The following is a 25,425-nucleotide window of genomic DNA, read 5'->3' on the forward strand; positions in this document are numbered from 1 at the left end:
CCATTTCCTAGTTTCACTGCTATTACAACTTAGGCTATAAGAGGCTATTGTGTTACACCTTGCAGGTTTGCTCGTGCAGGTCAGTGCCAGCACAGGGAGTGCTGCATGCTGTCTCATTCCACATTAGACTTGCCAACAGAAGATTTCTCAAAGACTCTCCTGACACATATTTGTTTTGAACTTACCTTACAAATAACTCTGGTCTTTTATATTCTTCAGTCATATTTTTCCATAATAAATCTACTTGTGGCATTATTATGGATGCTACAGTAAGCACCTAATGTACATTGTGCGCATTTGCTGTACAATGAATCAAGATGACCTATCTTCCTCCTTTCTACTTCCATATGTTTTAATCCCAAAAAGGAGGGGTTGAGAACGTTGCAGATCATACTAAGGCAGAATTGCTTCCAAAGCACATAAGATGTGAAAGGATCATTTGAAGGTCAATGACGGCAGTTAAATTCCTATACCTTTGACAGAGGATCACTACTACTTCTTTTCAGCCATTAGTTGTCTTTCTTCACTCTTCTCTATTTAGGAAAAACAACCAAATTACCACGCAATGCTAGGAGCAATGATGTAAAACCTGAAGGGTTCTATAAGGCAAACTATATGGTTTCAATCTCAGGTGCCAGGTTCTATACCATATCACACCTTACGCAGTCACCTACCCGTGTGACCCTTTGATACCATGTCCTGCCAACTTCTGTGCACAAGCTCCAGTGACAAAACAACCCAAACACAAAAACTCAAGTTTTAGGGTTGAACACCATTAAGAAAGGTTTCATAGGATAAAATCATAGGATAATTAACAATTGGAAGGGATCTCTGGAGATTAAGTGACAAAACAGGGTCAGCTCCAGGGTCAGACCCCGCTCAGAGTTTTGTCCAGTGGGGTCTTGAGACCCTCCAAACACACATACGGCACAACTACCCTAGCCAGCCTGTTCTATTTCTTGTCTGTCCTCAAGGTTAAAAAGCTTTTCCTTTTATTGTACCTGAAGCGGTCTTCCTTCAACTTATTTCCTTTGTCTCTTGTCATCCCACCACCCATCACTGTGGAAAGCCTGGCTCCGTCTTTGTGATACCCTCCTCAGAGCTACAGTTTTGCCCAAGGCTCTCTTCTCTCCAGATTCTCACAGCTTTCTTCCTCTTAATAAAGAGAGAACGTACTTTATCATCGAAATTTGTATTTCAAGAATAATCTTTTGTTTTACTGCAAAACTGACTTAGAAACTTCAGCATGCAACCAGAAGTCTTCCTCCCCCTCTAACCAAGCATAGCCAAACACCACACATTTCATCTTGGTTCTTTCTTTAGCTCTGATTACAATCAGATATTTGCCAGTCTTATATTTGTAACTATGAGAAAATTTAAACAAGGCGACATGTTTGCTCTCCATCTGTAACTACAAACAAAAAAATTTGGAGGTGTGACAGTGTGGAAAATGTATGGAGACCCTGTAAATTAAGCATTCAAATGCTTGTTTTTCTTTAGTGCTTTATAGCTGTAATATTTCATCTTACCTGACAAGATTTACCACAGTATTTAGCAACCTTGCACTGAGAGCATCTGTGCAGATGTTCATTCCTATTTGAAGAAAACAAAAAAGAAAATCAGTTATAAATACAAATAGAGTTTTAACGTTTATCTTACTTACATAACTGACAGTTTTCAAATATTCCAAGGCAAAAAAAAGCATCTGGAATAAAAGGGGAACAAAAGAAAAGAGTAGTCTAAAACGCATTGTAGCATGAGAAGAAATGACACACTTAAATACAAAGCTATTTGCACAATCCTTTACACATAGGACTCAGTATACCTGGGGCCACTTTGGATCCACAGCAAAGATATCAAACATACCTTTTTTTGTGCCATACAGCTACAGTCCCAATGAGTTTGACTTTGTAGATGTATAACTAGACATTATAACTGGAGTTAAGCATAACAGATAGAAAATATATTTACTAACGGTCTTGGGTCTTGCAGCAGGAGTCATTATCTGTCTTAATGAAGACCTTACTGTGAAACTGCAGTTATGATATCAAATTACTACTTCATTGAGGTTGACTTGTAAACAGAAATTTGTCTTAAGAAAATATTTCTGGTTCTATTTCTGGTTCAAGTAAATAAAAGATTTATTTCAGACCAGTATAAACAAGACAGATTTTTATGCCCCCATACCCTCAATTTCCTGTAGAAAATTGAATGTACAGATCATTAAAATCAAGTAACAATCTTTTAATATCTACTGTATAGAAAGCACAATTTTGTTGCACAAGATTCTGTATGTATTCCTGTTAACTACTAGGTTAAATGTAATATAGAAACATTTCATATATCAGCATATGTTTGCTATTGCCTCCCTTACCTTCCCACCTGATAAGTGAGTCCTGGAGACTGAAAAAAACTAAGCAACTCTTAGATTCCTGTAAACCAAATCTAAAACCCTGTGCATGCATAATAGGTTTTTGATTTTAAGGTACAATCCCTGAAGACAATTCAGAGATAGAAATAAGTCTGAAATCTTCATTTTGCCAGCCAGGGAGAGCTGCTTCATTTTCAAGGTTGAGCAATGACACACCTTTAGCCAGCCTATGACAGAGGAGTGTATTTCCCATTCCAGATTAGAAGTGCATATCAGAGTTATTTAGGGAAAAAAATACTGCAGTAGAAAAATTACTGTAGACAACAGAAAATGAAAAGAAATGCCGTTTGGAACTACTCATTGATTTGGATATCAGAAGCAGCCCAGGTATAAATAAATGCTCACAAACAACACACACAACTGAATTCCCACCAAGACAAGTTTTGACAGACATTTTTAATACTGAGCAGCATATTTCATCAGGGACAAAAAGAATCATTTTTAAGATACCAGTCGCACCTTCTTTCTAGATGTTTTTCAATTAACAGCATAGATGAACACTTTTCAAACCTTTCAAATTGCTGAAAGATTATGCTACAAGAATTTTAACTTGCTTTGTTACCTTTCAAGTCTGCCAATAAACTTTCCAAATCAGATTCATCATCGGCAATGCTGTCACTAAGAAAATCTGCCTACCAACCAAGATTAAAAGATAAAACAAAACATCTAGAGCTTTGGTTTGATGTTTAGCTGTCCATCTGCATGACCATAACCTTCATGACTGCCACTCCGCAGGTTGCCTCTGCTTTTCTCTATAGTTCTACTTCATGTAGCTTTACAGAATCACAGAAAGGCATGAAGGCTCTTCCAACCTCTTCATTAATACCTTCTTTATACTCAATATTTTACACCTATGCTAGCAGACTGCATCAGACTTCAATTGTTGCTTTTTGCTGCAGAATGAGCAGAACATTTAAGGCAGACTTTGTTTATTCTAAATACTATCCATCTAAATGCAAGTTAGGATTTAGCAAACACAGCATTTCCAATGTCAGTCACATACACATTAAAGTACCAATCTGGCAGAGTATCAACCAGTAGGACACAGATTCCCAGAGCAGAGTAATCCTAACTTTGCAGCCAGAACTTAAGTGAATGAATGTCCATAAGTACTGGAGAACTCTCCCCTAATGATTTCACATCCTTCCATCAGAAGACTAAATCTGACAACATTAACAAACTGCAAACAGGCCTTGCCTTGGTATACTTTTTCTAAAAGACGCCAGGATTTACTGGGATCATTGATGTGAAGTCACGAACACTTACTTGCTCTTTGTTTTGTCAAACAATTAGTGGACCTGTTGCCACAAAGCACCCAAGTCCTTCAGCACCTGCTGGAGTTTCAGTACTTTACAGGATTAGATCCTTTGTATCTTTTTTCCCTATAGATTTCACAATGCTGCAGTAACAAACAAATATGCAGAAAAATCTAGGCATCAGCACTTGAAACTTGGAGTTTTGCCACACGGACACCACCAGCCAGATTATTTGAATAAGGTGACTCCCTGCTGTCACTGCATAACAAATGAACAACCCATTCATCTTTTGGGGTTTCTCTGAATGACATTCAGATGTAGGATGGCACTTACAGGCTTGAATGCTGCAACTACTGATCAAGTTGTTGCTTTTCCCCACCCCCAGTCCTGTCCTCCTTTGTGGACTAAAAGAAAGATCTTAGAGCATCCATAGGTCTTGCAACATGATATTTTAAATGAAAAAGAGTATGATCTAACACACTTAACCTGAATAAAAGAATTCAATAATAAAATTAGTGTATACATGATTTATATGTTCTAGAACACTTTAAAAAGTGAGATAATTTGCCTAGTTTATTCCTGTAGTTCTCAGTATTTTAGAAACATAAGATCATTAAGGTTGGAAAAGACCTCCAAGACCATCTGGTCCAACCATCACCCTACAACCAGTCACCCACTAAACCATGTCCCTAAACACCAGGGCCAACCTTTCCTTAAACACCCCCAGGCACAGTGATGACACCACCTCCCTGGGCAACCCTTCCCAATGCTCAAATGCTCTTCCTAAGAAGAAATGTCTCCTAATTTCCAACCTAAATCTATTACAGACATTATTGAAACAAAGTCACTGTTAAATACAGCTGTGCATTTCCCATCACTTGTAAATATCACCCGGAGATGACATCAGGTTACCTCCAAGGTATGGATGACATCTCAGCTGATGTGATCCACCTAAGTCAGGCTGCAGAGGCCCTACCAGTGCCACACCTTGCCCTGCTGAAAACAAATGAGCAGTTAATCAACACACTCCAATAACGACCTGGCCCCAGTGAATGGGAGTACTTTGGTTTGCTGGGGAAGAGCCTAAGATAATTAAAAAACACTGAAACCCAACCAAACATGATTAGGCTACTTAATTTATAATGAAAATGCATCTACACTTCTCTGGTGATTGCAGGCACTTGACTTTCAGCCCCCGCTCACCAGACAAGTGTTAGATGTAACACAACATTTGATTACCAGGCTACTCTCACCACTCCTTGCTGTACAATTTATTCACACTTCTGATGCTGCCACAGCTTGCAGGACAAAAGGGCAATCTCATGCAAATTCCCTACTGCATTTTTGTTGTTGATACTGTTTTTCAGTTAATAATCCTGCTCTACAGTACACATTACAAAAGAGATGCTCTTTCAGATGCATGTCAGGTAGGGCTAATTTCCTGAACAAATTATCGGACCTCTGATTCAGTCGAACACATCAAGTGCATGATGCCTACTTGGATTTTCTAAGTGCGTGCATTTCAGATTCATCACAAAGTGAAAGCAATCGATACCCACAATAAACACATTATTCATCACCCTACTAGTACATTTTTGTCTTACAGAAATAAAAATAAAGATGCTAATAACAAACAGCATTTTTAACTTAGTAGATACGGGAGCAGCAGGGTTACATGCAATGCAATTACCACTTTCCTTCCTCCCCTCTCTCCCAGCAGATGGGTAATGCCACGGTATGGCACAGGTGATCATCCACATGAGCACCAGCAATGGTGGGGGCATCTCCAGCATGCCAAAACTAATAGCATGGCTCCAGTGACAAGGACAAAGCGTGCTGGGGGAAAGCCTGGGCAGGGGAACTGCCTGGGCACTCCCAAGCCTGTCAAGCCCCTGGCACACCCCAAATCCAAGCCCTTGGCAAGCAATAAGGGCAGCAACCCAAGCCCAGGGCACCACCTTCATGCGGCTTCCCCTTCCGTCCAGCCTCAGGCCCATTCTGCCATCACAGACATGCTGGTGGAAGAGAAGCCACTGGCTCATCTGCCTTGAGGTCCCTACTTACGAGGCTGCTGGGGTCTCATCTCACCCCTGGAGCCTACATGCATACTATGAGCAAGAATTCTTTGAAATCCATGCCCCAAAAGTCATACAAAAATGCCACAAAATGCCCCACTTGCACACTCGATTAAGAAAGCATATCAATTAATTTTAACATCAGAGCAGCACTAGGGAGAAGTAGCTTTGGGTAGTTAGAATGCTTGATGTTTAAATTAAAATATAGTCACCACAGCTACCTAGACTCATTTATTCAAGTGAAATCTAAGAGAGACCTTCCATATACAAAAAAAATACTTTTTTTTTTTTTTTTATTTCCAAGTACATCGATCATCTACTTTACACCTGAACACACTAAAGAAGTGGTATTTGCCCAGGAAAGAAAAGGGAGAAAACATGAATAACCAAAGCGCTTGGCTTGCAGCAAAAGTTCAGACACTTGTGCTCTCGTGCAAACTACCTCGTAACACAAGCAAAAATACAGTTTATTTGGCATACCAAGTAAACTTCCAACTGCTTAAGTCTTGGCTTCTGAAGTCTCACGTACCACCTCAATTGCTCACATTCTCTGCTATTTTCTGTATTTCTTGTTACTGCCAACCTTGTATTTAACACCCTGAAATGTTTTTGGACACTTTCTATAAGCAAAAAAGTAAAAAATAAAAAAAAAATAAAAAATCAGACAGATGAGGGGAGAGAGCACCCTTCAGCATAGAATGAGCCTCAGTCCTGTTCAGATTTTACAACTATCATCCTTATTACATATATGCTACCTTTATTTGGCTTAAACATATACCCTAAGTAGGTGATAAACATGCTGGGTCATATTACTTCAACTAACTGGGTGTTCTGGACAGTATTCCTTGTCTGCTTCTGTGCATCTGCTACTATCTCCCCTAATTCTCCTCCTGCAACTTCATTCTTCCAAAGAATGCCTGGTCCAAAAATTCTAAAAAGTGTTTTCCAAATAAAACTGTTGTAGTCTACAATCATTTCTTTGTTCCAGAATCATGTTTTCTTATCTATGTTGGATATTTAGCTTTTTTCTTCTTTTGGGATTTGAAGAAGCCATGGCTGAAGCAACAATAAGAGACATCCAGTGGGTAGATTTTCATTTGCTGTCATGTAGAAGCTAGTCTTTCTGCTCATGCTGTAGTAGCAGCATTGCTAACTATTGATAAGAAAAAGTTACTATTAGAACACTTCACCCACTTTTTAAAAGATGTAGTTTTTCAAAATATCCGACACTCACAAAATGGTGTAAGATTCTTCACTGAAATTGAAAAAAGTTACCTAGAGCCACAAGTAGAAGATTCTCCTTTTGTTACAGTGAAGAAAAAAGTACTTTCCTGAAAACACAGCTACTGGAAGTACAGTACTTAATCTGATATAACCAAAAACAGAAAATTATACAACTTGATGTTGAGCTGGTACCTGATCACATGTTTCAGATACAGTCCTTTCCAATAAATATCTTAGAGTTATCACCTTCAGTAGGCAAGAAATTTAGTCTTTATTTGGAATCCTACTTCTTCATTGATTATTTACATCTGATCCTAACCAATTCAAGGATGTACAGGAAAAATGTACAGGAAAATAGGTCTACTAAAAACAAAGAGAAAGCTCCAGAAGTTGCAATTTCAGTAGTACAAGGCCACAGTCTGCTCCCCGTACCTGCATATCATTCAGGAGAAGCATTCAGTATCTCGCAGAACAGCACCTTTTTATTCTAGAAGACAAACTAGCTTTAAAATCAAATAACTTCTACCTTTTATATAAATACATATATATGCACACACACGCACATGCACCCAGTTTATCAAAGGGAAAGATGAATAAAATAAATGCTATCACAACAAAAATCAATAGTTGCGTGCAAACACAGTGATTATCCCCAACTGAGAGCAGTGATGCAGAAACACAAGAAAATTTGGCTTTGAGAGCACAAGGCAAACTGTTTCAAATTGCCTCCTAAGCCTACTTGCCCTGCAAAGCTACTTTGACACTGTTTCCCTCAAATGAAGGCAATCTTTAGTGTTTGCCTACAGATGGCACGCCAACATGCCTTCAGCAATTTAAGACTTAAACTGATTAACTTCAGTCACAGTACCTTCATTACACCTTTGAATTTTAATTAAATAAAAATGCCAAAAACTGATGAAAACCAAGATTATATCTCACAATATCAAAAGGTCATATGTACAACTGAAAAACATGCAAAAGAAAAGCTACATGCGATACTTTTAAAGACTCGTTTCTTGACCATGTGGTTACAATCCAACGCAGCCGCAAGTATTACAAAACATCCCATCTTTCATTTTTTCCCTGATAAAAATGAAAAATACAATGTCCATAGGTCAACATTCGAGAAAAACAATGTGGTTACTCTGAAACATTATATTTTCATCCAGCTAGTATTTGCCTCTTGGATCATATGGATCTATGATTCAGTGAAATTTAAACCTCTCTGACCCTCTCACAGAAGAATATCTTTCTCTTCTTGCCCATATTTACATATCTGGGACACATTTTTAGAGGCTTTTTGCATCTTCCCCTTATTTGCTTTTCCATTTCCGAATATGAACTGATACATCTAGAAGTCCCCTCATTCCTGATGGAACACATCTGGAAAGTGCTGAACAAGAACTCAAATATTCCAAGCAAGGAAATTGTACCAATATGGCACTTGGGGAGAGGGACTCTTTGTAAGGAAGCGTGGTGATAGGACAAAGAGTAACAGTTTTAAACGTTAAAAGGGTAGAATTAGATATTAGGAAGTAATCCTTCATTCTGAGGGTGGCGAGGCACTGGCACAGGCTGCCCAGAGAACCTGTGGATGCCCCATCCCTGGAGGTGCTCAAGGCCAGGCTGGATGGGGCTTTGGGCAACCTGGTGTGGTGGGAGGTGTCCCTGCCCATAGTGGGTGTTGGAACCAGGTGGTCTTTGAGGTCCCTTCCTACCCAAACTTTGCTGTGATTCTGTAAGTTTTCCTCAGGCAGCAATTCTGCACAGACGCAAAGCACTGCTAATGCCAAGTTTAAACTTGGCCTGTCAGAACCGCAGACTACTCACAGGACTGCTGTTGGCTCTCCTAAGCAATTCCATACCACTGAGAGGCACTAGCAAAACCTGAGGAAAGATAACTTTTAGCAGACTTACCAACACCTAAACAAACTTACAAGTATCTGCCTATTCACTTTTGTAGTTCAACTGAACTGTCTCTTGAAATGCCACAAATACACACCTGCCAACTTATTTTTTTTTAAACATGTATTTTTCTTCAAATCTTCTATATTTCATCAGACACATCCCTGCCACTGTTATCTCGAGCCTAACACATTTTGGTTTTCTTGCCACTGATTGTATTTTTTCCCTAATTTCCTCATGTTTCAACAACTTTCCCATTTCAGATTTTCTCATCCATTTTCTAGATAAAAGGAGATTTTTTTTCTTGGAGAAGTCTCACTTGGTTCTCCATCAGCCCCAAAATGTTTTTATCTGCCAATAATTTCTGGCCAAGAACAAATCAAAATGTAGCTTGGAAATACCTGTAAAGAGTGGACTTCCACATGTACTAATTACTATTGCTATATCACTAATTTTTTTTAATTTTACACCTCTTACAGTAATTTTAACTTCATATCAGAGGGACCACATTCAAACAACTTGATCTGAGAGCACTGTACAAAGTTTCTTCCTATCAGCTGCTTAAATAAAATCTATGATGTCACACCTCAATCCTTTCTTCAACCAATTCTGGATGGAAACAGACTCATTTTCCCTTCTGACTCCCCTCATAGCACATCCTGAGATGGAAGCACCCACAGGGATCAACCTATCCAACTCCTGGTTCTACACAGGACCACCCAAAAAAAAAAAAAAAAAAAATCAAACCATACTCCAGCAGACACACAAGTTGCTTCCAAGACCTCTGAGAAACAGTCCACTGTAACAATAGCACAGAAATACCAAGGCTGTAGTATGTAGCGACATGCATTTACTTCTCACTCATTTCAGCCCCCAATCCATCCTGTGGGAATGCACCTACAGAAGCATGGCTAGATCCCAAACCTGGGTCTTATGCAATACTCTAAATCTGAGTCAGAACCACGGTGGACTGGTCAAGATGCTGCAACAACTGATCTGAGAAAGCCTCTGCAGGACTGCATTTCTCACACTGCAAAATAAACAGCCAAAGAAAGCCGTAAATCAACTCCACAATACTTCATCACAGAGTACTCTCTGTACTCTGGTGACATCCTATGGCTAAAAGTGTAATAGATATTTCTTCAGTTTCAAAGATTAGTTACACCAGTTTCTGTTTTCCATTTAAATAAAATTTTTAAAAAGTCAAAAGAAATGCCTACACAGCTATAGTAATGCCTACACATTTTCAGGAAAAAAAGAAAAAAAAAAAAAAGAAAAAAAAAAAAAGAGTACTTACAACAGTTAAAAGCGCGAGGGTTAAGTTGCCCCGGTGTCCTCACCAGCCATTCTACATACCAATTAGTCAGGTAGGGAAACGCAGTACATCCTTCATGGTTTCCAAGTTTGTTGATTTCCAACAGAAGGGTCTTTAAAAACACATTGGCCAAAGTCATAAGTACGTTTTAGGACTTGAAGTCATCACCAGCTTCAGGACAGCTTTCCTTGTTAAGAAATAACAGCTTGACTAGGAAGACAGTTAATGCTGGGATTAATTCTGAAAATTTCAGCAGCACTGATACGCTTAAAGGTGTGCACATGCTTAGATATGCCTGCAAATGACAACCCTCTTTCACAGACTAGATCTGTTATTAGTACTGTTATGTTTCTGACTGTAGTCAACCAGCAGTAGTCGACATAGATAATTACTCCAACCATGGAAGATTCAGAATAATATAGTGTCTCCCAGAAACTACTCTTCATGTTAGGAGAATGAGCACAGCTCTCACTTGCAAAAAATTGTTTGGAATAAATTCTCTTCAAAATGTAAAAAATGGAGATAGAACTTGGGTAGGATAACCATCAGAATAAGCTAATTTTGTTCAATTTTTAATAAAAATCCCAAGTTATTTTTAAGTTATGCCTTCTCCATTTCTAGGTCTGTTTTTCACAAAATAAAATGATGTGGCATTAACATAAAAAAGAACCAAGTGCTTTTTAAAAATCTGAAGTCATAATTTTCATTAATGGAATCAATTTGTAATGAGGTCTTGGGAATTTCAACATACAACATGCTTCCACACACTTAGACATGGCTCTTGTTTCTTAAAACAAGGTTGAATAGCCAATACTGAAAAAAAGGAGCTATAAAGCCATAGTATTTGTCATGAGAGATTGTCATCTACTTTCCTGCCAAATTGGACCAACCACAACACACCAATGGACACATTTCCATTTTAAAAACTGCAACTGGTATTAAAGAAGCTTCAAAGCAGCATAGACACTGTGAGGTTTGAACTAATATGAAGAGTTATGATGTAGATTTGTCATAAAATGATGTGGATTTCACTTGATTATCCAGCTAAAATTATTATTTTAGCATTTTCTGGAACATATATTTATGTTTACATCACTGTAAGTCTTCAGTTAAATCTCATTTTCTCCATGGCCAAGAAATGTGAGCCTTTAATCACTGTACTGTAGCTTCAGTGATGGGTCATGAGCAAAATCAGACTATTTGTTTCAGTTCAACAACCATGGAATGAGACTTTGTAGAGTACGGTACAAGAAAATGAGAAATGTTATTCCCTATTAGCAAATGGATAGAGCAAAGGTTTCGAAGGTTTATTGTGATGGGCAAAAGCTGGAAGAGCACTGGAGTTTTTGTTAACATGGATCAGAAATGATATGGCTTTTCAGCACAAGTTAAATAATAGTGTTAAAATTAACATCAGTGCTATGCTTTGCAGAGTAAGAGAAGTGCCAGCAGCACCTATTTGAAAAACATGAACCTCCCGTAGTTTCTAGAGTCATCCATGCCCCAAACCAATGAGCCAAGAAAGTGCATGGGGAAGAATAATCAGTCACAATCATATTGGTCTGTAAAAACTTCACTTTCATTAAGACTGCAAAATAAAAGTTTCTCAAGTGTATACATGCACATATATATATTTTTCATCCATATACACAACCTCCCCTTGTTTTCTTTCTTCCTAGCCTCAACTTTTCACCTCTTATTGGCTGCTTATCACCATCTCCTCCCATACCTCATGTACACACTGTACCCAGTTCATCACCACTTGGGCTTGCCCGCTGTCACCCCAGGAGCAACACACTGCAAGATGCCCAAGCTCAGAGCTGCATGCCCACAACAGCTCAGACACCCACCCCTTCTGCAGCTCTGCAGGTGCAGGTGTAATCTCTACACTTTGCTCGTTTTGCTGCTTGAAACGTTCATCTACTACGTTTCATTTTACAGGAATTCTTCACAACAGAGAGAAACCTGAACAAAACCTGAAAAGCTTGCATTTATGCTGCATTTTGTGCTGCAGACCTGGCAGATGTTTCCCAACTAAGCCTTTTTAAACTGGGAAACGATACATTAAGATGCTGACATAGAATAATCTGCTGATTCAGGACCATGTGCTTGCAGTTGATGCGAAGTGACTGTTTCATCCAATTTGATAAAAAAATTCCCAGCATAACAGGTTGTTGCATTGCTGAAGATGAGGCCTTCCATGGAAGATAGAAAACCTAGGCTGATGACTGAACTCTTAGTTTATAAATTTGGTGGAGTTTTTTTTATTTGTTTTTATTTGTGTTTTTATTTTTTTGAAGCAACATAATATGCCAAGGACTGATGGATCAATCCCCCTCCAATACACACACAGTTTTAAAATGATTTTTCTGTATTCCTCATCCTAACCCATAAGTTAAGTAGACATCAGCAGTGTCTCACCCCAGAGACAGCAGAAATTCAGTCATCTACCTGACTTGGGAACTGCAAGGTTTGTATTTGCAAAGCCTTCAGAAACCCAGGGTAGAAATCCAGATTAGTACATTGGTTTGGTATTAATTGTTCTTGTTAAACTCATGAACTTGAGCTAAAATATGAACTGAGCTTGCAAGACTAATTTGTGTTGGCAATGTTCAAGACAGAATTACAAACAGATGTTCAAGGTTTGTCTGAAAACTATGGGATCTGGGGATAAAAGGCTTCTGAACAATTAATGACATTGCCAAAAAAATAAATAGGCAGTCATCTGCTAAAACTGGATATATATAAACACATAACCCTAAACCAAAGTATACATCCTATGAAAATACTAAACAGATTAATATAGGATAGTGCCAAGACAATTGTTTTTATGACAGTAAAAGAACATGTTACAACTATTTTCAAGCAAAGATTACGTATTTAATGGAACCATCACACAACAAAAAAAACTGTGTGGGAAGAAAACTAAAACTGAGACCTTGATTCAGTAAAATACTTCAGATAGATATCAAAAAAATCAGAGCCTTAGATAAGGATAAAAACATAATGGATTACCAATTCATGAACTTACTTACATGCTATAGAAGGTGATATATAGATATATATATATATATATATATTTTTTTTTTTTTTTTTTTTTTTTTACAGGGATACTGTCTTTGACAAGAAAATGACATTTGTTTCCTCTTGATTTTTCAATATCTTAGAATCATCACAGGAATAACATATCCTAAACACAGTACATCATTACAATTAATTTGTGGAGTATTAAAATAACATACTAAGTGTACCCCAAACTAATTGCAAACAGATAAACTGGCAGAATAAGGCATCCTACCATTATATAATATTTAACCGGAATTCTTTAAAAGAAATAAACCAAAATGCAGCTGAAGTTCATTTGTGTATGAGAGAAGCATGTTTTTAAGATGGAATTACTCATTCTTGGATATCTTCAACTCCTAGAATTTGCTCATCCTATGTTATTAAGAATAGGACAACTCTTAGTTGAATGACTTGAAGAGATCAAGTAAGCTCACAAATACTTTATTTACAGTTAAACCTGTTCAAGCATGCTTTCTAAGACAACAAAAACTCTATTTATGAAAGCATACTTAGGATGCATGTATCAAAACCATTCAAGCATCAATGTTTTCTAGTAGAAAATATTTAATAGGTGAGTTGACAGCTGCAGATAAAAATACTGGATAAATGATACTGGATTTACATTTACTATGCAAATAATAGGAGGAAAGCCATGGATTTCTGTGAACAAAAACTAGAGTTTACACCAATAATGAATTCTGAGTGCAGTAGACAACACTTACGCTGTATAACACCATCCTCCTGTTCAGTTATGGACTTCCCTTGTACCACTGAAGTCTTTGACAAGATTTTCACTGACTACAACAGTGCAGGATGAAGGCAGTAATATAGTAACAAACGACACAGCCGGGTGAGCTTCTTGGAGCAAGGATTGCTGTACTGTGACCAGTGAAAAAGTAAATGAGCTTTGACACTAAAATCATCTTTGTGTTTCAGGTCAGACCACAGCTGATCAGCTGTACACTGACACACTGTAAAAAGCACTGACTACGCAAGTTAGCTGGGGTAATGTGTATTTTGTTTGTTTGTTTTTAAAATATATATATATTTATATATAAAGCAACTATCACCATATTGATAAACACTCTTTGGAAACACTCTGATGGTGGGGTAAGAAGAGGAGTAAGAGGAGTTCGCATCAGCCGCCCGCCTTGCCAAAATTTCCCATGATTGATACTCAACTAGCTTTTTGGAAGATTTGTGATCTTCAACTCACCTTGAAGCTTTTAAGTGTCTTCTTAGACTGTACAACCAAGTCCATCTAAGAAGGGTAAAGTGCACGGTGACCACTGTCAAATTAATTGTTCCATCAAGAAGCACTAAGTAAAAAGCTTTAGCTCTGTTATGCTCTATTGCATGCAGATACATCTTCAATAACTGCCCCGTGGGAGTTTATGGATTCTCCATGACCCCTGGAGAAACACATTGACTTCTTCCCTGCAAATTCTATTAGAATCGGTCCCTGCATCACTGCCCATAATAATCAGGAACAAAGAGCTTGATTTATGGATAGGCATTCTATTTTAGGCTAACTCAATGCAGTATAAAATAGATAATGGTATGTGATGGCTACTTAGAAAAAAGGAAGTCAACTGCATCCTATTCTATCACAAATTAGAAGTTTTAAATCTCTAATTTAAGAAAATGGACAAGGAAAGGCGAAAGTAAAGAGTTTTCCCCATATATTGGCCTTTTGCAAAGTACCAGGATCTACACACAGAAGAAATTATAAACAACAAAAGGCAAATATAGTCATCCTAATTTTTTATTTGTTTTTTTATTTATTTATTTTTTAAGTTCACTTACAACAAAAAGCATCTGTTTGACAGGATTTTAATATCCATAACAGGAGCAAAACCAATCAAATGTGTCATGGGCTTACCCTTCTTCAGAGAACTGGAAGCCACAGTCAAGGACACAATGATCCTTCTTGCATTTCCTCACTGTTATGGACAACATTCAGCTACAAATATTTAACGCTATTCAGTTCAGATCAAAATTTGAAGACATTTAGACTGACAAGCAACCAAAAATCTTTACAAGAATAACGTATGGCATCTCATGAGAGAGAACACTGGTACAGCAAAAACCTTAAACTTGAAGTATTTCTTTTCCATTATTATCATTTTGCTTCTGCATTTCTGCAGTTTGCCTCCTCTCACAAAAGGAGCATCCAAGTAGTTTTAAATATAGGAACCACTTTCATAATTTTTAAGTATAGAAACGACTTTCATAATTATTGAAGTTGGATCAAGACCCGCTGGAAACAGTTATCAAACTATGAACAGAACAAGTTCACAGAAAATAAGCAGATTAAATTATTAAACCACGTCATACTTGCAGTACATGGGACAACACAAGCAAAAAACACATCAGCTATCCACTTTTTTGTGTTAATAAAATAGTGGCTGAAAATAACCCAATACAACACTAAAAGTTCAGGAGGTTATGACAAAGGTTTTAGATCTCAGGATGGGTCTGTTCATAGGAATGCTTATGCTTAAGGAAAACACTTCAAAATAATACAGACTTCAAGAGGCAGGCAGACTATCAAAACCATTCAACATTTTCTAGTTTCAATGCACTTTGCCAATTATTTGAGGCCATACAAAACAACCAGATTTCCAAGATGAATATATTTTGAACACATGAACTAGATACCAACATACAAACTCTGGAGGAGTTCAAAAGCCAACACAGAACCTGAAAGGAAAACTTTGAGAAGTCTCACCCACAGGAATGATGTGTCAGCAGTACAAGTATTCAACTTGCAAATTTACCTGAGGTGACAATGACACACAGTGACACCACTGTCTTGATGACAGAGCCCATGTGCTGCTTTATTTTAAACCAATACAACCTTTCTCCACTAGCTACACTGTAATTGTATCCAGAGAACAATCCATCTCCCCAAGACTACAGAAAAATCCATGCACTTCACTGAGCATGTAAATATCTTTATTGCCACCATCCCTACCGCTGAGTCAGGATGCGCCTTGCAACAAGGCTTGCATCACTGCAGCTCTATGAATCCAAAACTCATTTCTCTAAAACAGGTACATCGAGAACGTGGAATAAACTCATCAAAAATCACATTCAGATAGACACAGCAGTGGTCAAGAAGCCAAGTATTCAGGATTTGTTTGTTTGTTTCAAAAAATCTTACAGGTTTGTTACCAAAAGTTGTAGTACCAGGATGAATCTAAGTGTACCCATCTCAAGAATTTGACACTTAGCCTTAGCTTGGCAGTGCACAGGTACCTACCTGCAAAAAAACATCTTGGTGGAATCTGACCAGCTCACTGCCATCCTTTGGCTACCCACAAAGAAGGCTTAAAAGACTTTTAAAAAAACTTTTTGTCAAGCATGCAATTAAAAAAAATGAGCTCACTATTATGCTTCTTTAGACTCATTAACTTCCTTAATGTCGAGCAACTGAAGTGAGTGCAGTGGAAAAAAAAAAACAAAAGCAGCTAAAAATTGTTACTTTGGGGAAAAAAGAAAAATAGAATAGTGGTTTTAGTAGACTAAAAGGTTAGGCTTTCTGAAAAATCCTTATGTTAGGCTAACTCCAAAGGCAAAACAAGGTTATATGTCAGGTTTTCTCCATACATATTGGCTGAAAATAAAAGTCACATGTGTTAAGCATTTTTTTTTTTTTTTTTAAATCAATGAGACCTTTTATTAGAACAACTTTTTCCTACTCTTTGCATTTTTATTTCAGCCATCCAAAGTTTTCATTGACTACATTCCCAGGTTAAAACACACCTGGGTCAACCTCTCCTCACAAGTAAAATATTTGCTTTCGAAAACAATGCAAAAAGTCTTTCTGAAATAGAGGCATGACTGCTGCCATCTGCATGCCAGTACAGAAATTAGCAGTCATATTTCACAGGGTGACATTTTCTCCTCCCAATAACCGAAGTTAGTTTTGGATGAGTTTCTTGTATACCAGGACCCAAAAGGATAGCCTCTCCCCCAACCATTCCCCTTCCCTTTGTCTTCAGACCATGCTGATCCCCAGGGTTGCTCACACCACTGGGCTGCTGCCCGTGCTCACCAGCACAACTGTTCCCTGCAGCAAGGTGACTTCAAACTTCTCAGCTACTGGGAAACAACATCTTTGTTAAAGGATGAGCAGGCACACATCCACCTTCCCTAAGGGATAACTTCGGCCTCAGGCCGCCCAAAAGCCAAGCCCCTGGGGCAGGCAGCACCTTGCCCTTGGACGGGCTCCACTTCTGACCCCACAAGCTTGTTCCACCAAACGGACACCATATTTATTTGTTAAATAGATTGTCAGTAACTGTAAAATAAAAAACGAGACTGCTTTTTCCATGTAAGCTAACAGTTTGAAAACAACTTCTAAAGAAAAAGCAATTTAGACTATTAAAACTGTTTCCTATTTCAGCAATAAAGTAAGCTTAGGAGAACATACTGTTCTTCCAGTTAAAATTATTCCCACTTTTTATGGCATAAGAAGCAGATATACACATAGAAATGTAACAAAAGTGAACAAAATGTGCTTTGGGAAATTACTAATTCTAGAAGACTTAAATCAAAGACTTAAAGACTTAACTTCCTGCTCTACCTTCATTACAAGTTCTGAGAGCAGGTATGTGCAGGATTGAGTCCACAGAGGCTTTGTTCTTTCTGACTGGGAACTCACATCCTCAGCAGCAGTAAATGTTTTGTTTACATGTCAAGGACAAACTTGCCTTTATAGGAACAAGCCTGGGTGAAACTGGTGGTCATTTACTTCTACCAGTTAGAATGAATATTAAGGACCCATCACAAGATGAAGTCAAAATACCTGTGCAGTTAAAAGCTACTGAAACTTTGGGACAAGACTGGGAACGTTTTTAAGCTGAGGAAAGGTTTCTAGCTCCATCTGCTTCCAGAGTGGGCAGGATGGCAGGTGAGGTGGTTTCTGTTGCAGAGACCTGATGGAAAGCACAGACTAGGCTGACGTGATTAGGCCTGCAATAGCTGATTTAACATAGTCTTAGAGCAGAAATTCTACACAATGAGCTTACTTACATGTGCATCGCACTTTGCAGCTATGCTATTACCGGCGATAAACAGATAACCATTCATTAGCTTCTGTGTAACAAACAACTGGCAAGCTATTTCATGCCTGAAAGAATTTATAGCAAAAAAGGGAGAAAGGTAACACAGACTGGGTGACTTTGTACCTGGAAAATAAAATAGATACTTTAAAATGCTGTTACCTTCAGCTGTACAATACATTGACACTGAGATGTCCCAAAAAAAAGGACATTTATAAAAAGGATGCCAAATCCTTATGTGCTACCCAGCAGGAAAGCAAACAATCTTACAATTAATAAAAACAGCTATTAGTAAAATGCTCTGCAGTACAGATGAAATTTATGGTTAAAACCAAGAATGTATGAGAAAGAGCTCCAAATACACGCTTCACAAGCGGTCCTAACTACAAGGGTCATAAACTCGTATGTGTACAGACAGTTACACCTCATAAGACTCCAAAGGGGGACATTAAAAAGAAGAAAAGAAAATTAAAAATTAATAAGTCCACAGTACAGTCTCTCTGAACAGGCCAAGTCTGTTCCCAAAGTCACAACTCCCATGGCAATTTCTAAGGACAACAGAATTGGCTCTGCAATTATTTCTGAAGCAGTTGGGAGTTGTGTACATCATTTCACCAGTTCCAAAGCCACTCTGTGAACAAAAACTGGTGGAAAAAAGCTTACAACAGCCCCCCCTCCCCACAGAAAGCCAAATACCACTGTATTTCGTGCCCAGCAAACACTGACACTGCTGTGAGCTACCTGTTCAAAGGCGGACTATGTCCTTTGACAACTCAGCTCTTCCTGAGATTCAGACACAAGGGGCTAAAATCTCAGGTTTGAAAGAATATTCAGCACCACAGGTAACACTCGCATCCATTGCCACTGACCATTACATCCACATGCTCTTCCACCAACAGGCAGTGCATCCCTGCTGCTGCTGTGCCCTCAGCCCCAGGCTGTGTCTCCAGCTACACACCTAGCTTTCGTGTTCCCAGCCCACAGCTCTGCCCACCAAATACAGAGGCTTAGTATCCTGCTTCCCACCAAACACCCAGTTCCCTCCACATCAGGTTCCATACAAGCTTTCCAGCAAGAAACCCTGTTCATTTAGGAAGCCTCTAGCCTCTCCTTACAATGCTTTGCAACATCACTAAATTCCAGTCTTGGGCAGGAAGCACAAATCTTTCTAGAGCTGCATTTTCCACTTTCCTTTTGTTATTTTAGGTGCTGTCGTTAGCCACGTAGAGGGGCCACAGCCTCACTGCTCTGTTAGCTCTCCAGGGAAAACATGGTTCGTACACACCACCTTTCAAAGTCTTTCTGCTGAGATTCCTACACACGCAGGCACAAATCATGAAGCATGTTTCCCAACCCTTCGTACCATATGCTGCTACTTCGGCTTCCAGCCACCAACACTCCTTGATTTGCTGAGTGATTTGTATTGCAGTATCATCCACGGCAGACCACTATTTTTAAGGCCTGACAGGTTATTCCCTTACATTCATTTTTTTCCTGAAACATTTAATAAACTTCCAGCTTTGGGCAGCTCTCTACGTTGCATCTACTGAGCCCATCCCAGGTAAACAATTTTTCACACTGACGTTCCCTTTGGTCTGTTGTAATTTAGATCCCATTGGCCCCTTCTCTCTTCTTCTATGGTATCAGTTAAGCTTCTCATTCCACACAGGCACTTTTTTCTTGGCCTAAGGACAGGCAAGTTTCATAGCTTTTAAAGCTGGAAGAAACCCTCGTGATTTAGCACAATAATGTTCTGATCTGGCAAACTGCACAGGCCATAAAGTTTCACACAGGAAAGCTCTCAGCTCCGGTATAACAGGGACACATTTTGGCAATTTTAGAGAGCTCCATTAATTCTAAATGTACATATAAACCTGTTGGTGTTGTACTTTCTCCTCTCAGTACTAGGAAATTTACAGCAGATTCACCATCTGCTGCCTAAAATCACTGTTTAAGATGTTCAAGTGGGCTACAGGTCAAATACTGCCCTTAAGGTGATATAGAAGTTTACAACTCAAGGGTTGTTTTTTTCCTTATTTTGCCTACTATCAGCAACTAAGTATATGGGTGAACAATAAATTTCAAATCTCTCAGATTAGTAAGCAATGAAAAGACCTTATCCAAATTCACAGAAGATGCTTGTGTCAAAACATGGACTCTAACCCTCCACTTGTGTATCCAAATACAAGGTCATCCTTCATCTGCTGTATTCTTCACGCATCCATTAAAGTGTCCCCATCAGCTGAGAAAATCATCTGTACACATGAGCAAGGTGAATTAAGACAGATCTACCACTTACCACTTTGACTGACCACCTACCCCAAGCCCTGAAAGCTGTCCATAAAGGCTTCGACTGGTGGCAGAAAGAGAGCAAAGTGACAACTGATCCTTACAAGTGGGAAATTCTACAATGGTCTCTCCAGATTAAAGCACAAAACTGAGTACAGGGATGTTTAACATCACAAAGGGAGTTTCCATGAAGGCAGTAAAGAACAGAAGGGTAAGCCTTGCCTGAATCACACCAATAAACATACCATAAAAATAAAGCCACTTACATCTCGATAATCCCAGTTACTTCCTAATCTATGAGAAGTTAGTTGAATACGTACTTCAGCACAAGCAGACACCATCTTCTACACTTCTTTTTTTAATCAATTTGTTAATCCATAATAGCGTAATTCAGCAGAAGTGAATCCAGCCTGGGTAACATTTCATATATTTGCAACAGGATTCTCCAGTCGTGTTTTCCAGCAGAAAGGTAAAATCAGTAAAAACAACCCCACCCCCAAATTTCCACAGTGTCTTTGAAGGGGCCCAATTGCTTTTGCACAACACTGAGCACGTTCACTCTCCTTTTAAAGTTTCATTTAAAACCTAAAGTAGTTTTGGCTGATTAGACCAATGCAATGAGGTACTAACCACATCAAATAATTAGTGTAATGCAATGAACATGACTGCCAAAGCAGCAAAGGCTGTTAAGGGGCAGCAAAACCCCCACCCGAGCAATATACAGACTGACTGCATGGCTGACAAAATGCTGGCTATCTAGCAGACATAACAAGATGAACTTCCTCTGTAATTGGGATGCTAAATAAGACCTTTATAACTGTCTTGCTATTATTATGCCTGACGTGATGCTTTTTAGTGCTGATCTGCACAACTCATCTATTGCCCCAGCCTCGGAGAGTAACGTTCTTGGAGTAAGAGATCATGTTCTGTACTTCTGAGGGGAAAAAACAAACACTACAGTCTTTAGAAAAAGCCCAAGATTCTGTAATAGATTTTACTTACGATGAAATATGCTTCATGGCTCTCTTTTACAGCTGAAACCACGCATTTCTTATGTAGATTACCACACAGCCTCTTCTCCCTCCGGGGCAAAAACTTCAGATAAATCTATCATCACATGCAGAGTTTCACGGACTACTCCAAAAAAATGTTTCCATACCCATTCTGTCTGCTGTACATCAATAGTAACTAATAAGACAGTTTTAATATGACAAGTGGATACAATTTGTAAATAACTGAGTAGTCAGACTCATTTACTAAAACAGACACTTAGGAACCTAAATAGCTGAGGAGAAAGTGGTTGTCTGTGCCAATTCAATTTGTTCTTTTTCGTCTCTCATCTGGTTTTGCTTCTTCAGAAATCTGGACTAAGACATGTGCAACAGCTGGAGGACTTGGAGCCAACGCACTGCAGTACCCAAAGAGAGCCATACAGAGTACGGATTCAGAGCAATACTCAACCAATGCTTAGAATAGCTGGATCCAGAGGTTGATTAAAAGAGCCTCAGCTTCTTTCAAAGGAAATTAAATGCAGGGCATTAGCCTCGCGTAAACCTTTCTCATCCCATATGATATTCAGTAAAGTTTTCTTGCACAGTGACATTCAAAGCAGTACTTCCATTTACTACTCCTACAAGGACAACATAGAGGGCCCCCAAGAATATATTGATAAGGGTGTGAGGAAGGGCAAGATGCAAAGAAATGCAGAGGGTAAAGCTTATGTCCTTCTCTCAAAATTTGTCTAAATATTGGTAGCTTGCATACTTGTGGCATTCCCTTCTAGAAGTGTGCCTTCAATGGTAAAGTGTCCCTCCACCGATATTTGGAAACAACGGGACTTACAAATACATTCCTGTTAGAAAACAAAGAGTACTACTGTTATAAAACAATTTAGGATTCAAAAAAACAGTATAGCACTACAATTTGAACCTGTGTGCTGAAGTGAGAGGCTTGCAACCTTTTCTTGACCAAAAAAAAAAAAAAAAAAAAAAAAAAAACCACACACACAAGTTTCTGGCCACTGAACAAAGATCCTACACAGGAAACATACATAGTTTTATTTCACACTCAACATTTCAACATTCCCCAAGACACAAGCATCTTTCCCCCTCCAGGGCAATGCTTCATCAACACACACAGACCCCACAGGTGCACCCAGACACACAGGCCTCCCCCAGCAAAGCCAGGGGTTGAATTTCCTCCCTATCAGCAGCAGAAGTGGGAACTGCAACACACAATAGTCAAGGAGACAGTTTGCTTCAAAAAAACATTCAGTCTTGAATTTTGTGTAAGCTTGAGCAGCTGAGCTAGTCACAGAATGAATGAGCCCTGAGCTGAAAGCAGTTAGCAGTTCAGATGATAAACGGGGAAGGTAAATACTTTACGAACATGGGATCATAGCTTGACTTAACACAGGAATTACGCATTGACATTCTATGATCATACCACTTGGCACAGACCCTACAGTCACCAGGACACCCTTGAGCATGAGTCCAAATCTTGTCTCGATCTCCACCTCTGTGGCTGAGCAGGTGGTTCTGCTTGCACTGGAAGAACTGCGATCACAGCAGGTAGCACAGGCCCCGAAATCAGTAAGATCAGTGACAGAAATCATGTCACAGAAGGCACTCCTACATAGCCAAGATGTTGACCAAAAATAATCTCTTCTTTGTATGAAGAAGCAACTCCACATGTCTGCGGTGTTTCTTCTACCAAGTTGAAGCTAATGTTAGGAAATGCTGCTGGGGGAGGAAAACGTGGCAGAACCACAACAGGATGGATGAAGGAATAAACCTTCCCTGTGGGGCACGGTTAGCCAGGACTGTCCCAGGCTACAAAGCAGAAAGCATCCTCCCCCCTACAAAGAGCCAGCTGGCCCCACACTCCTCAAAGTCCCCTTTCTTGCAGGCACACCCCCGTAGGAGCTTGGAAATTCCCCCCACCACCCTTTTTATAGTTTCATTTCCATTCCTAGTGCACCAGGCTGAAGGCTAGCTGCCACCAGAAGGAAAGCCCTGACTGCCTGACCTTCCCCTTCCCTGCAGGGGCCACTTCAGCCCCTCTACCCCTCAGCAACACCAGGACTGAAGGACACCGACAGATATATTTATGCATTTATGTTTGCTAAGCTATGGTTCCGCCTTTCTAGCTCCCTCACCTGTATGACTTTGACCATCTCAGAACTGGTTTGTCTAGTTACCAACAAGACAGGAGATATCTGAAACTAATTTTGTCACCACATACGTTAGCCAGAAGTTATCCATATTTTAATTATTTATGTTTTCCCTTACAGGGCTCATTTTAATTCTGTACTTGCACAATTACAGTTTAAGAACACGAATACTAAAGATAATTCAATTCACAAACCTATTCTGGCGGCTTCATCATCTGCTACAAGCAGAGAGCATTCCTGTGGAGCGTATTATTTAAAACAATAATATTATGGACTGCACTGTGCAGAGAGGCAGAGCAATACCAGGTGTGCATTGCAGATCCATAGTAAAGCCTAAATTCAGATGAATTTACAAGACTGCAACTTAAATTGTCAGTCACAGCATGACAAGACAACAATTTTGATATAATACCTTTCAAATTACAGACCACTACAAGCACGAAAATTATACACGCAGAATCACAACATCGTAAGGACTTTCAAGGCACGTCTGAACCTGAATGTTGGTTTTCCATAAGTGACAGACACGGCAATGAACACTTGACCTAGGAGAATTTATTTCAGTAATGTCTCTGCCTTTCCAGTTTCTCCTCTTACATTATGAAGGCGGGCAAAGGCAGGCTGGCAGCAGGAGGCATTAACAGCAGCCTCGAGGCTGCAAGGCAGGGGACGAAGGGAAGGACATGGGGAGGGACCCACCTTGCCTAAAGCATGCCCAGAAAAAAGCATCCGAAGCAGTACAGAGGAGCGCAGCAAGAACCAAAATACTGCCAAAAGGAAAGGAGAGGGTTTACAGCAAACAGGACCTGAATCACCTTCCCAAAGCACACCTCAAAGAGGAAAAAACAAACCAAGCAACCTGTTAGACAAGGAAAACGCAGACCACAGGATATGCCTAGCAGGAACATGGCAAACTCCCTGGTCACCCCAAAGAGTGCTGCAAGGGAAGCAAACGAAGTCACAGGATAGGTCAAGAGAATTACTACAAACATTGTCACAAATACCGGATCTTCCATCTTCCCCACCTTGGTGGAGACTGCAAATATTCCATCAGATGCTGGCTTTATTCACATAGAAAAGGCAGTTTAAAGCATTCTCTGAAGCAGGTGCTGCAGGGAAGGACACTTGATGGTCTGCTCTCTTCACTCTTCCTTGCAGATTTCCTTGGCAGCACACAACAGCATCATGGAAGCCCCCCTCCTATGGCTCCAGTTGGTATGAAGACAGGACAAAATCAGGTCTCACTGACAGTAATGTCACTTTACTACTGCAGTAAAATGACAAGGGGAAGGGAGAGCATCTTCTCAGGAAAATGCTACTTCTAGGGGCATTGGTCATTCAGCTACCGATAGAAATGCTTGTGCTGGTGGCAGTGGTGTGATTTTTCAAGCTTTGTGAAGCTTCCTCACACATCTGCAGTAAACCTGAAGCTCACGTCACATACAATTGTTTCAAATCCTTGGCCCTTGCTCCACATGAGAGCAGACAGAGCAGGGGACAACATCCCTGCAATTCCACTCCTAAGTGATTAGTCAGAAATGCTCAATTGAGTTTGAGCATATAATTCCCAGGATTATCCTACTTTGGAAGCACAAAAATGTAACTGTTTCTAACAGCTACCCT

The 25,425-nt window shown here is 39.4% G+C and overlaps 1 protein-coding gene across 1 annotated transcript in view; it reads right to left on the reverse strand.

The window, feature by feature from the left end:
* The window catches only part of SMYD3 (SET and MYND domain containing 3), a 397,374-nt gene that overhangs the window by 367,905 nt on the left and 4,044 nt on the right, over positions 1-25,425 (reverse strand). The window contains exon 2 of the mRNA XM_032184877.1: positions 1,530-1,593. Coding sequence (XP_032040768.1) covers positions 1,530-1,593 — 64 coding nt within the window. The remainder of the gene's footprint in view (positions 1-1,529; positions 1,594-25,425) is intronic.

Source organism: Aythya fuligula, chromosome 3, assembly GCF_009819795.1.
Source record: "Aythya fuligula isolate bAytFul2 chromosome 3, bAytFul2.pri, whole genome shotgun sequence".
In the NCBI taxonomy this organism is placed as follows: Eukaryota; Metazoa; Chordata; class Aves; order Anseriformes; family Anatidae; genus Aythya; species Aythya fuligula.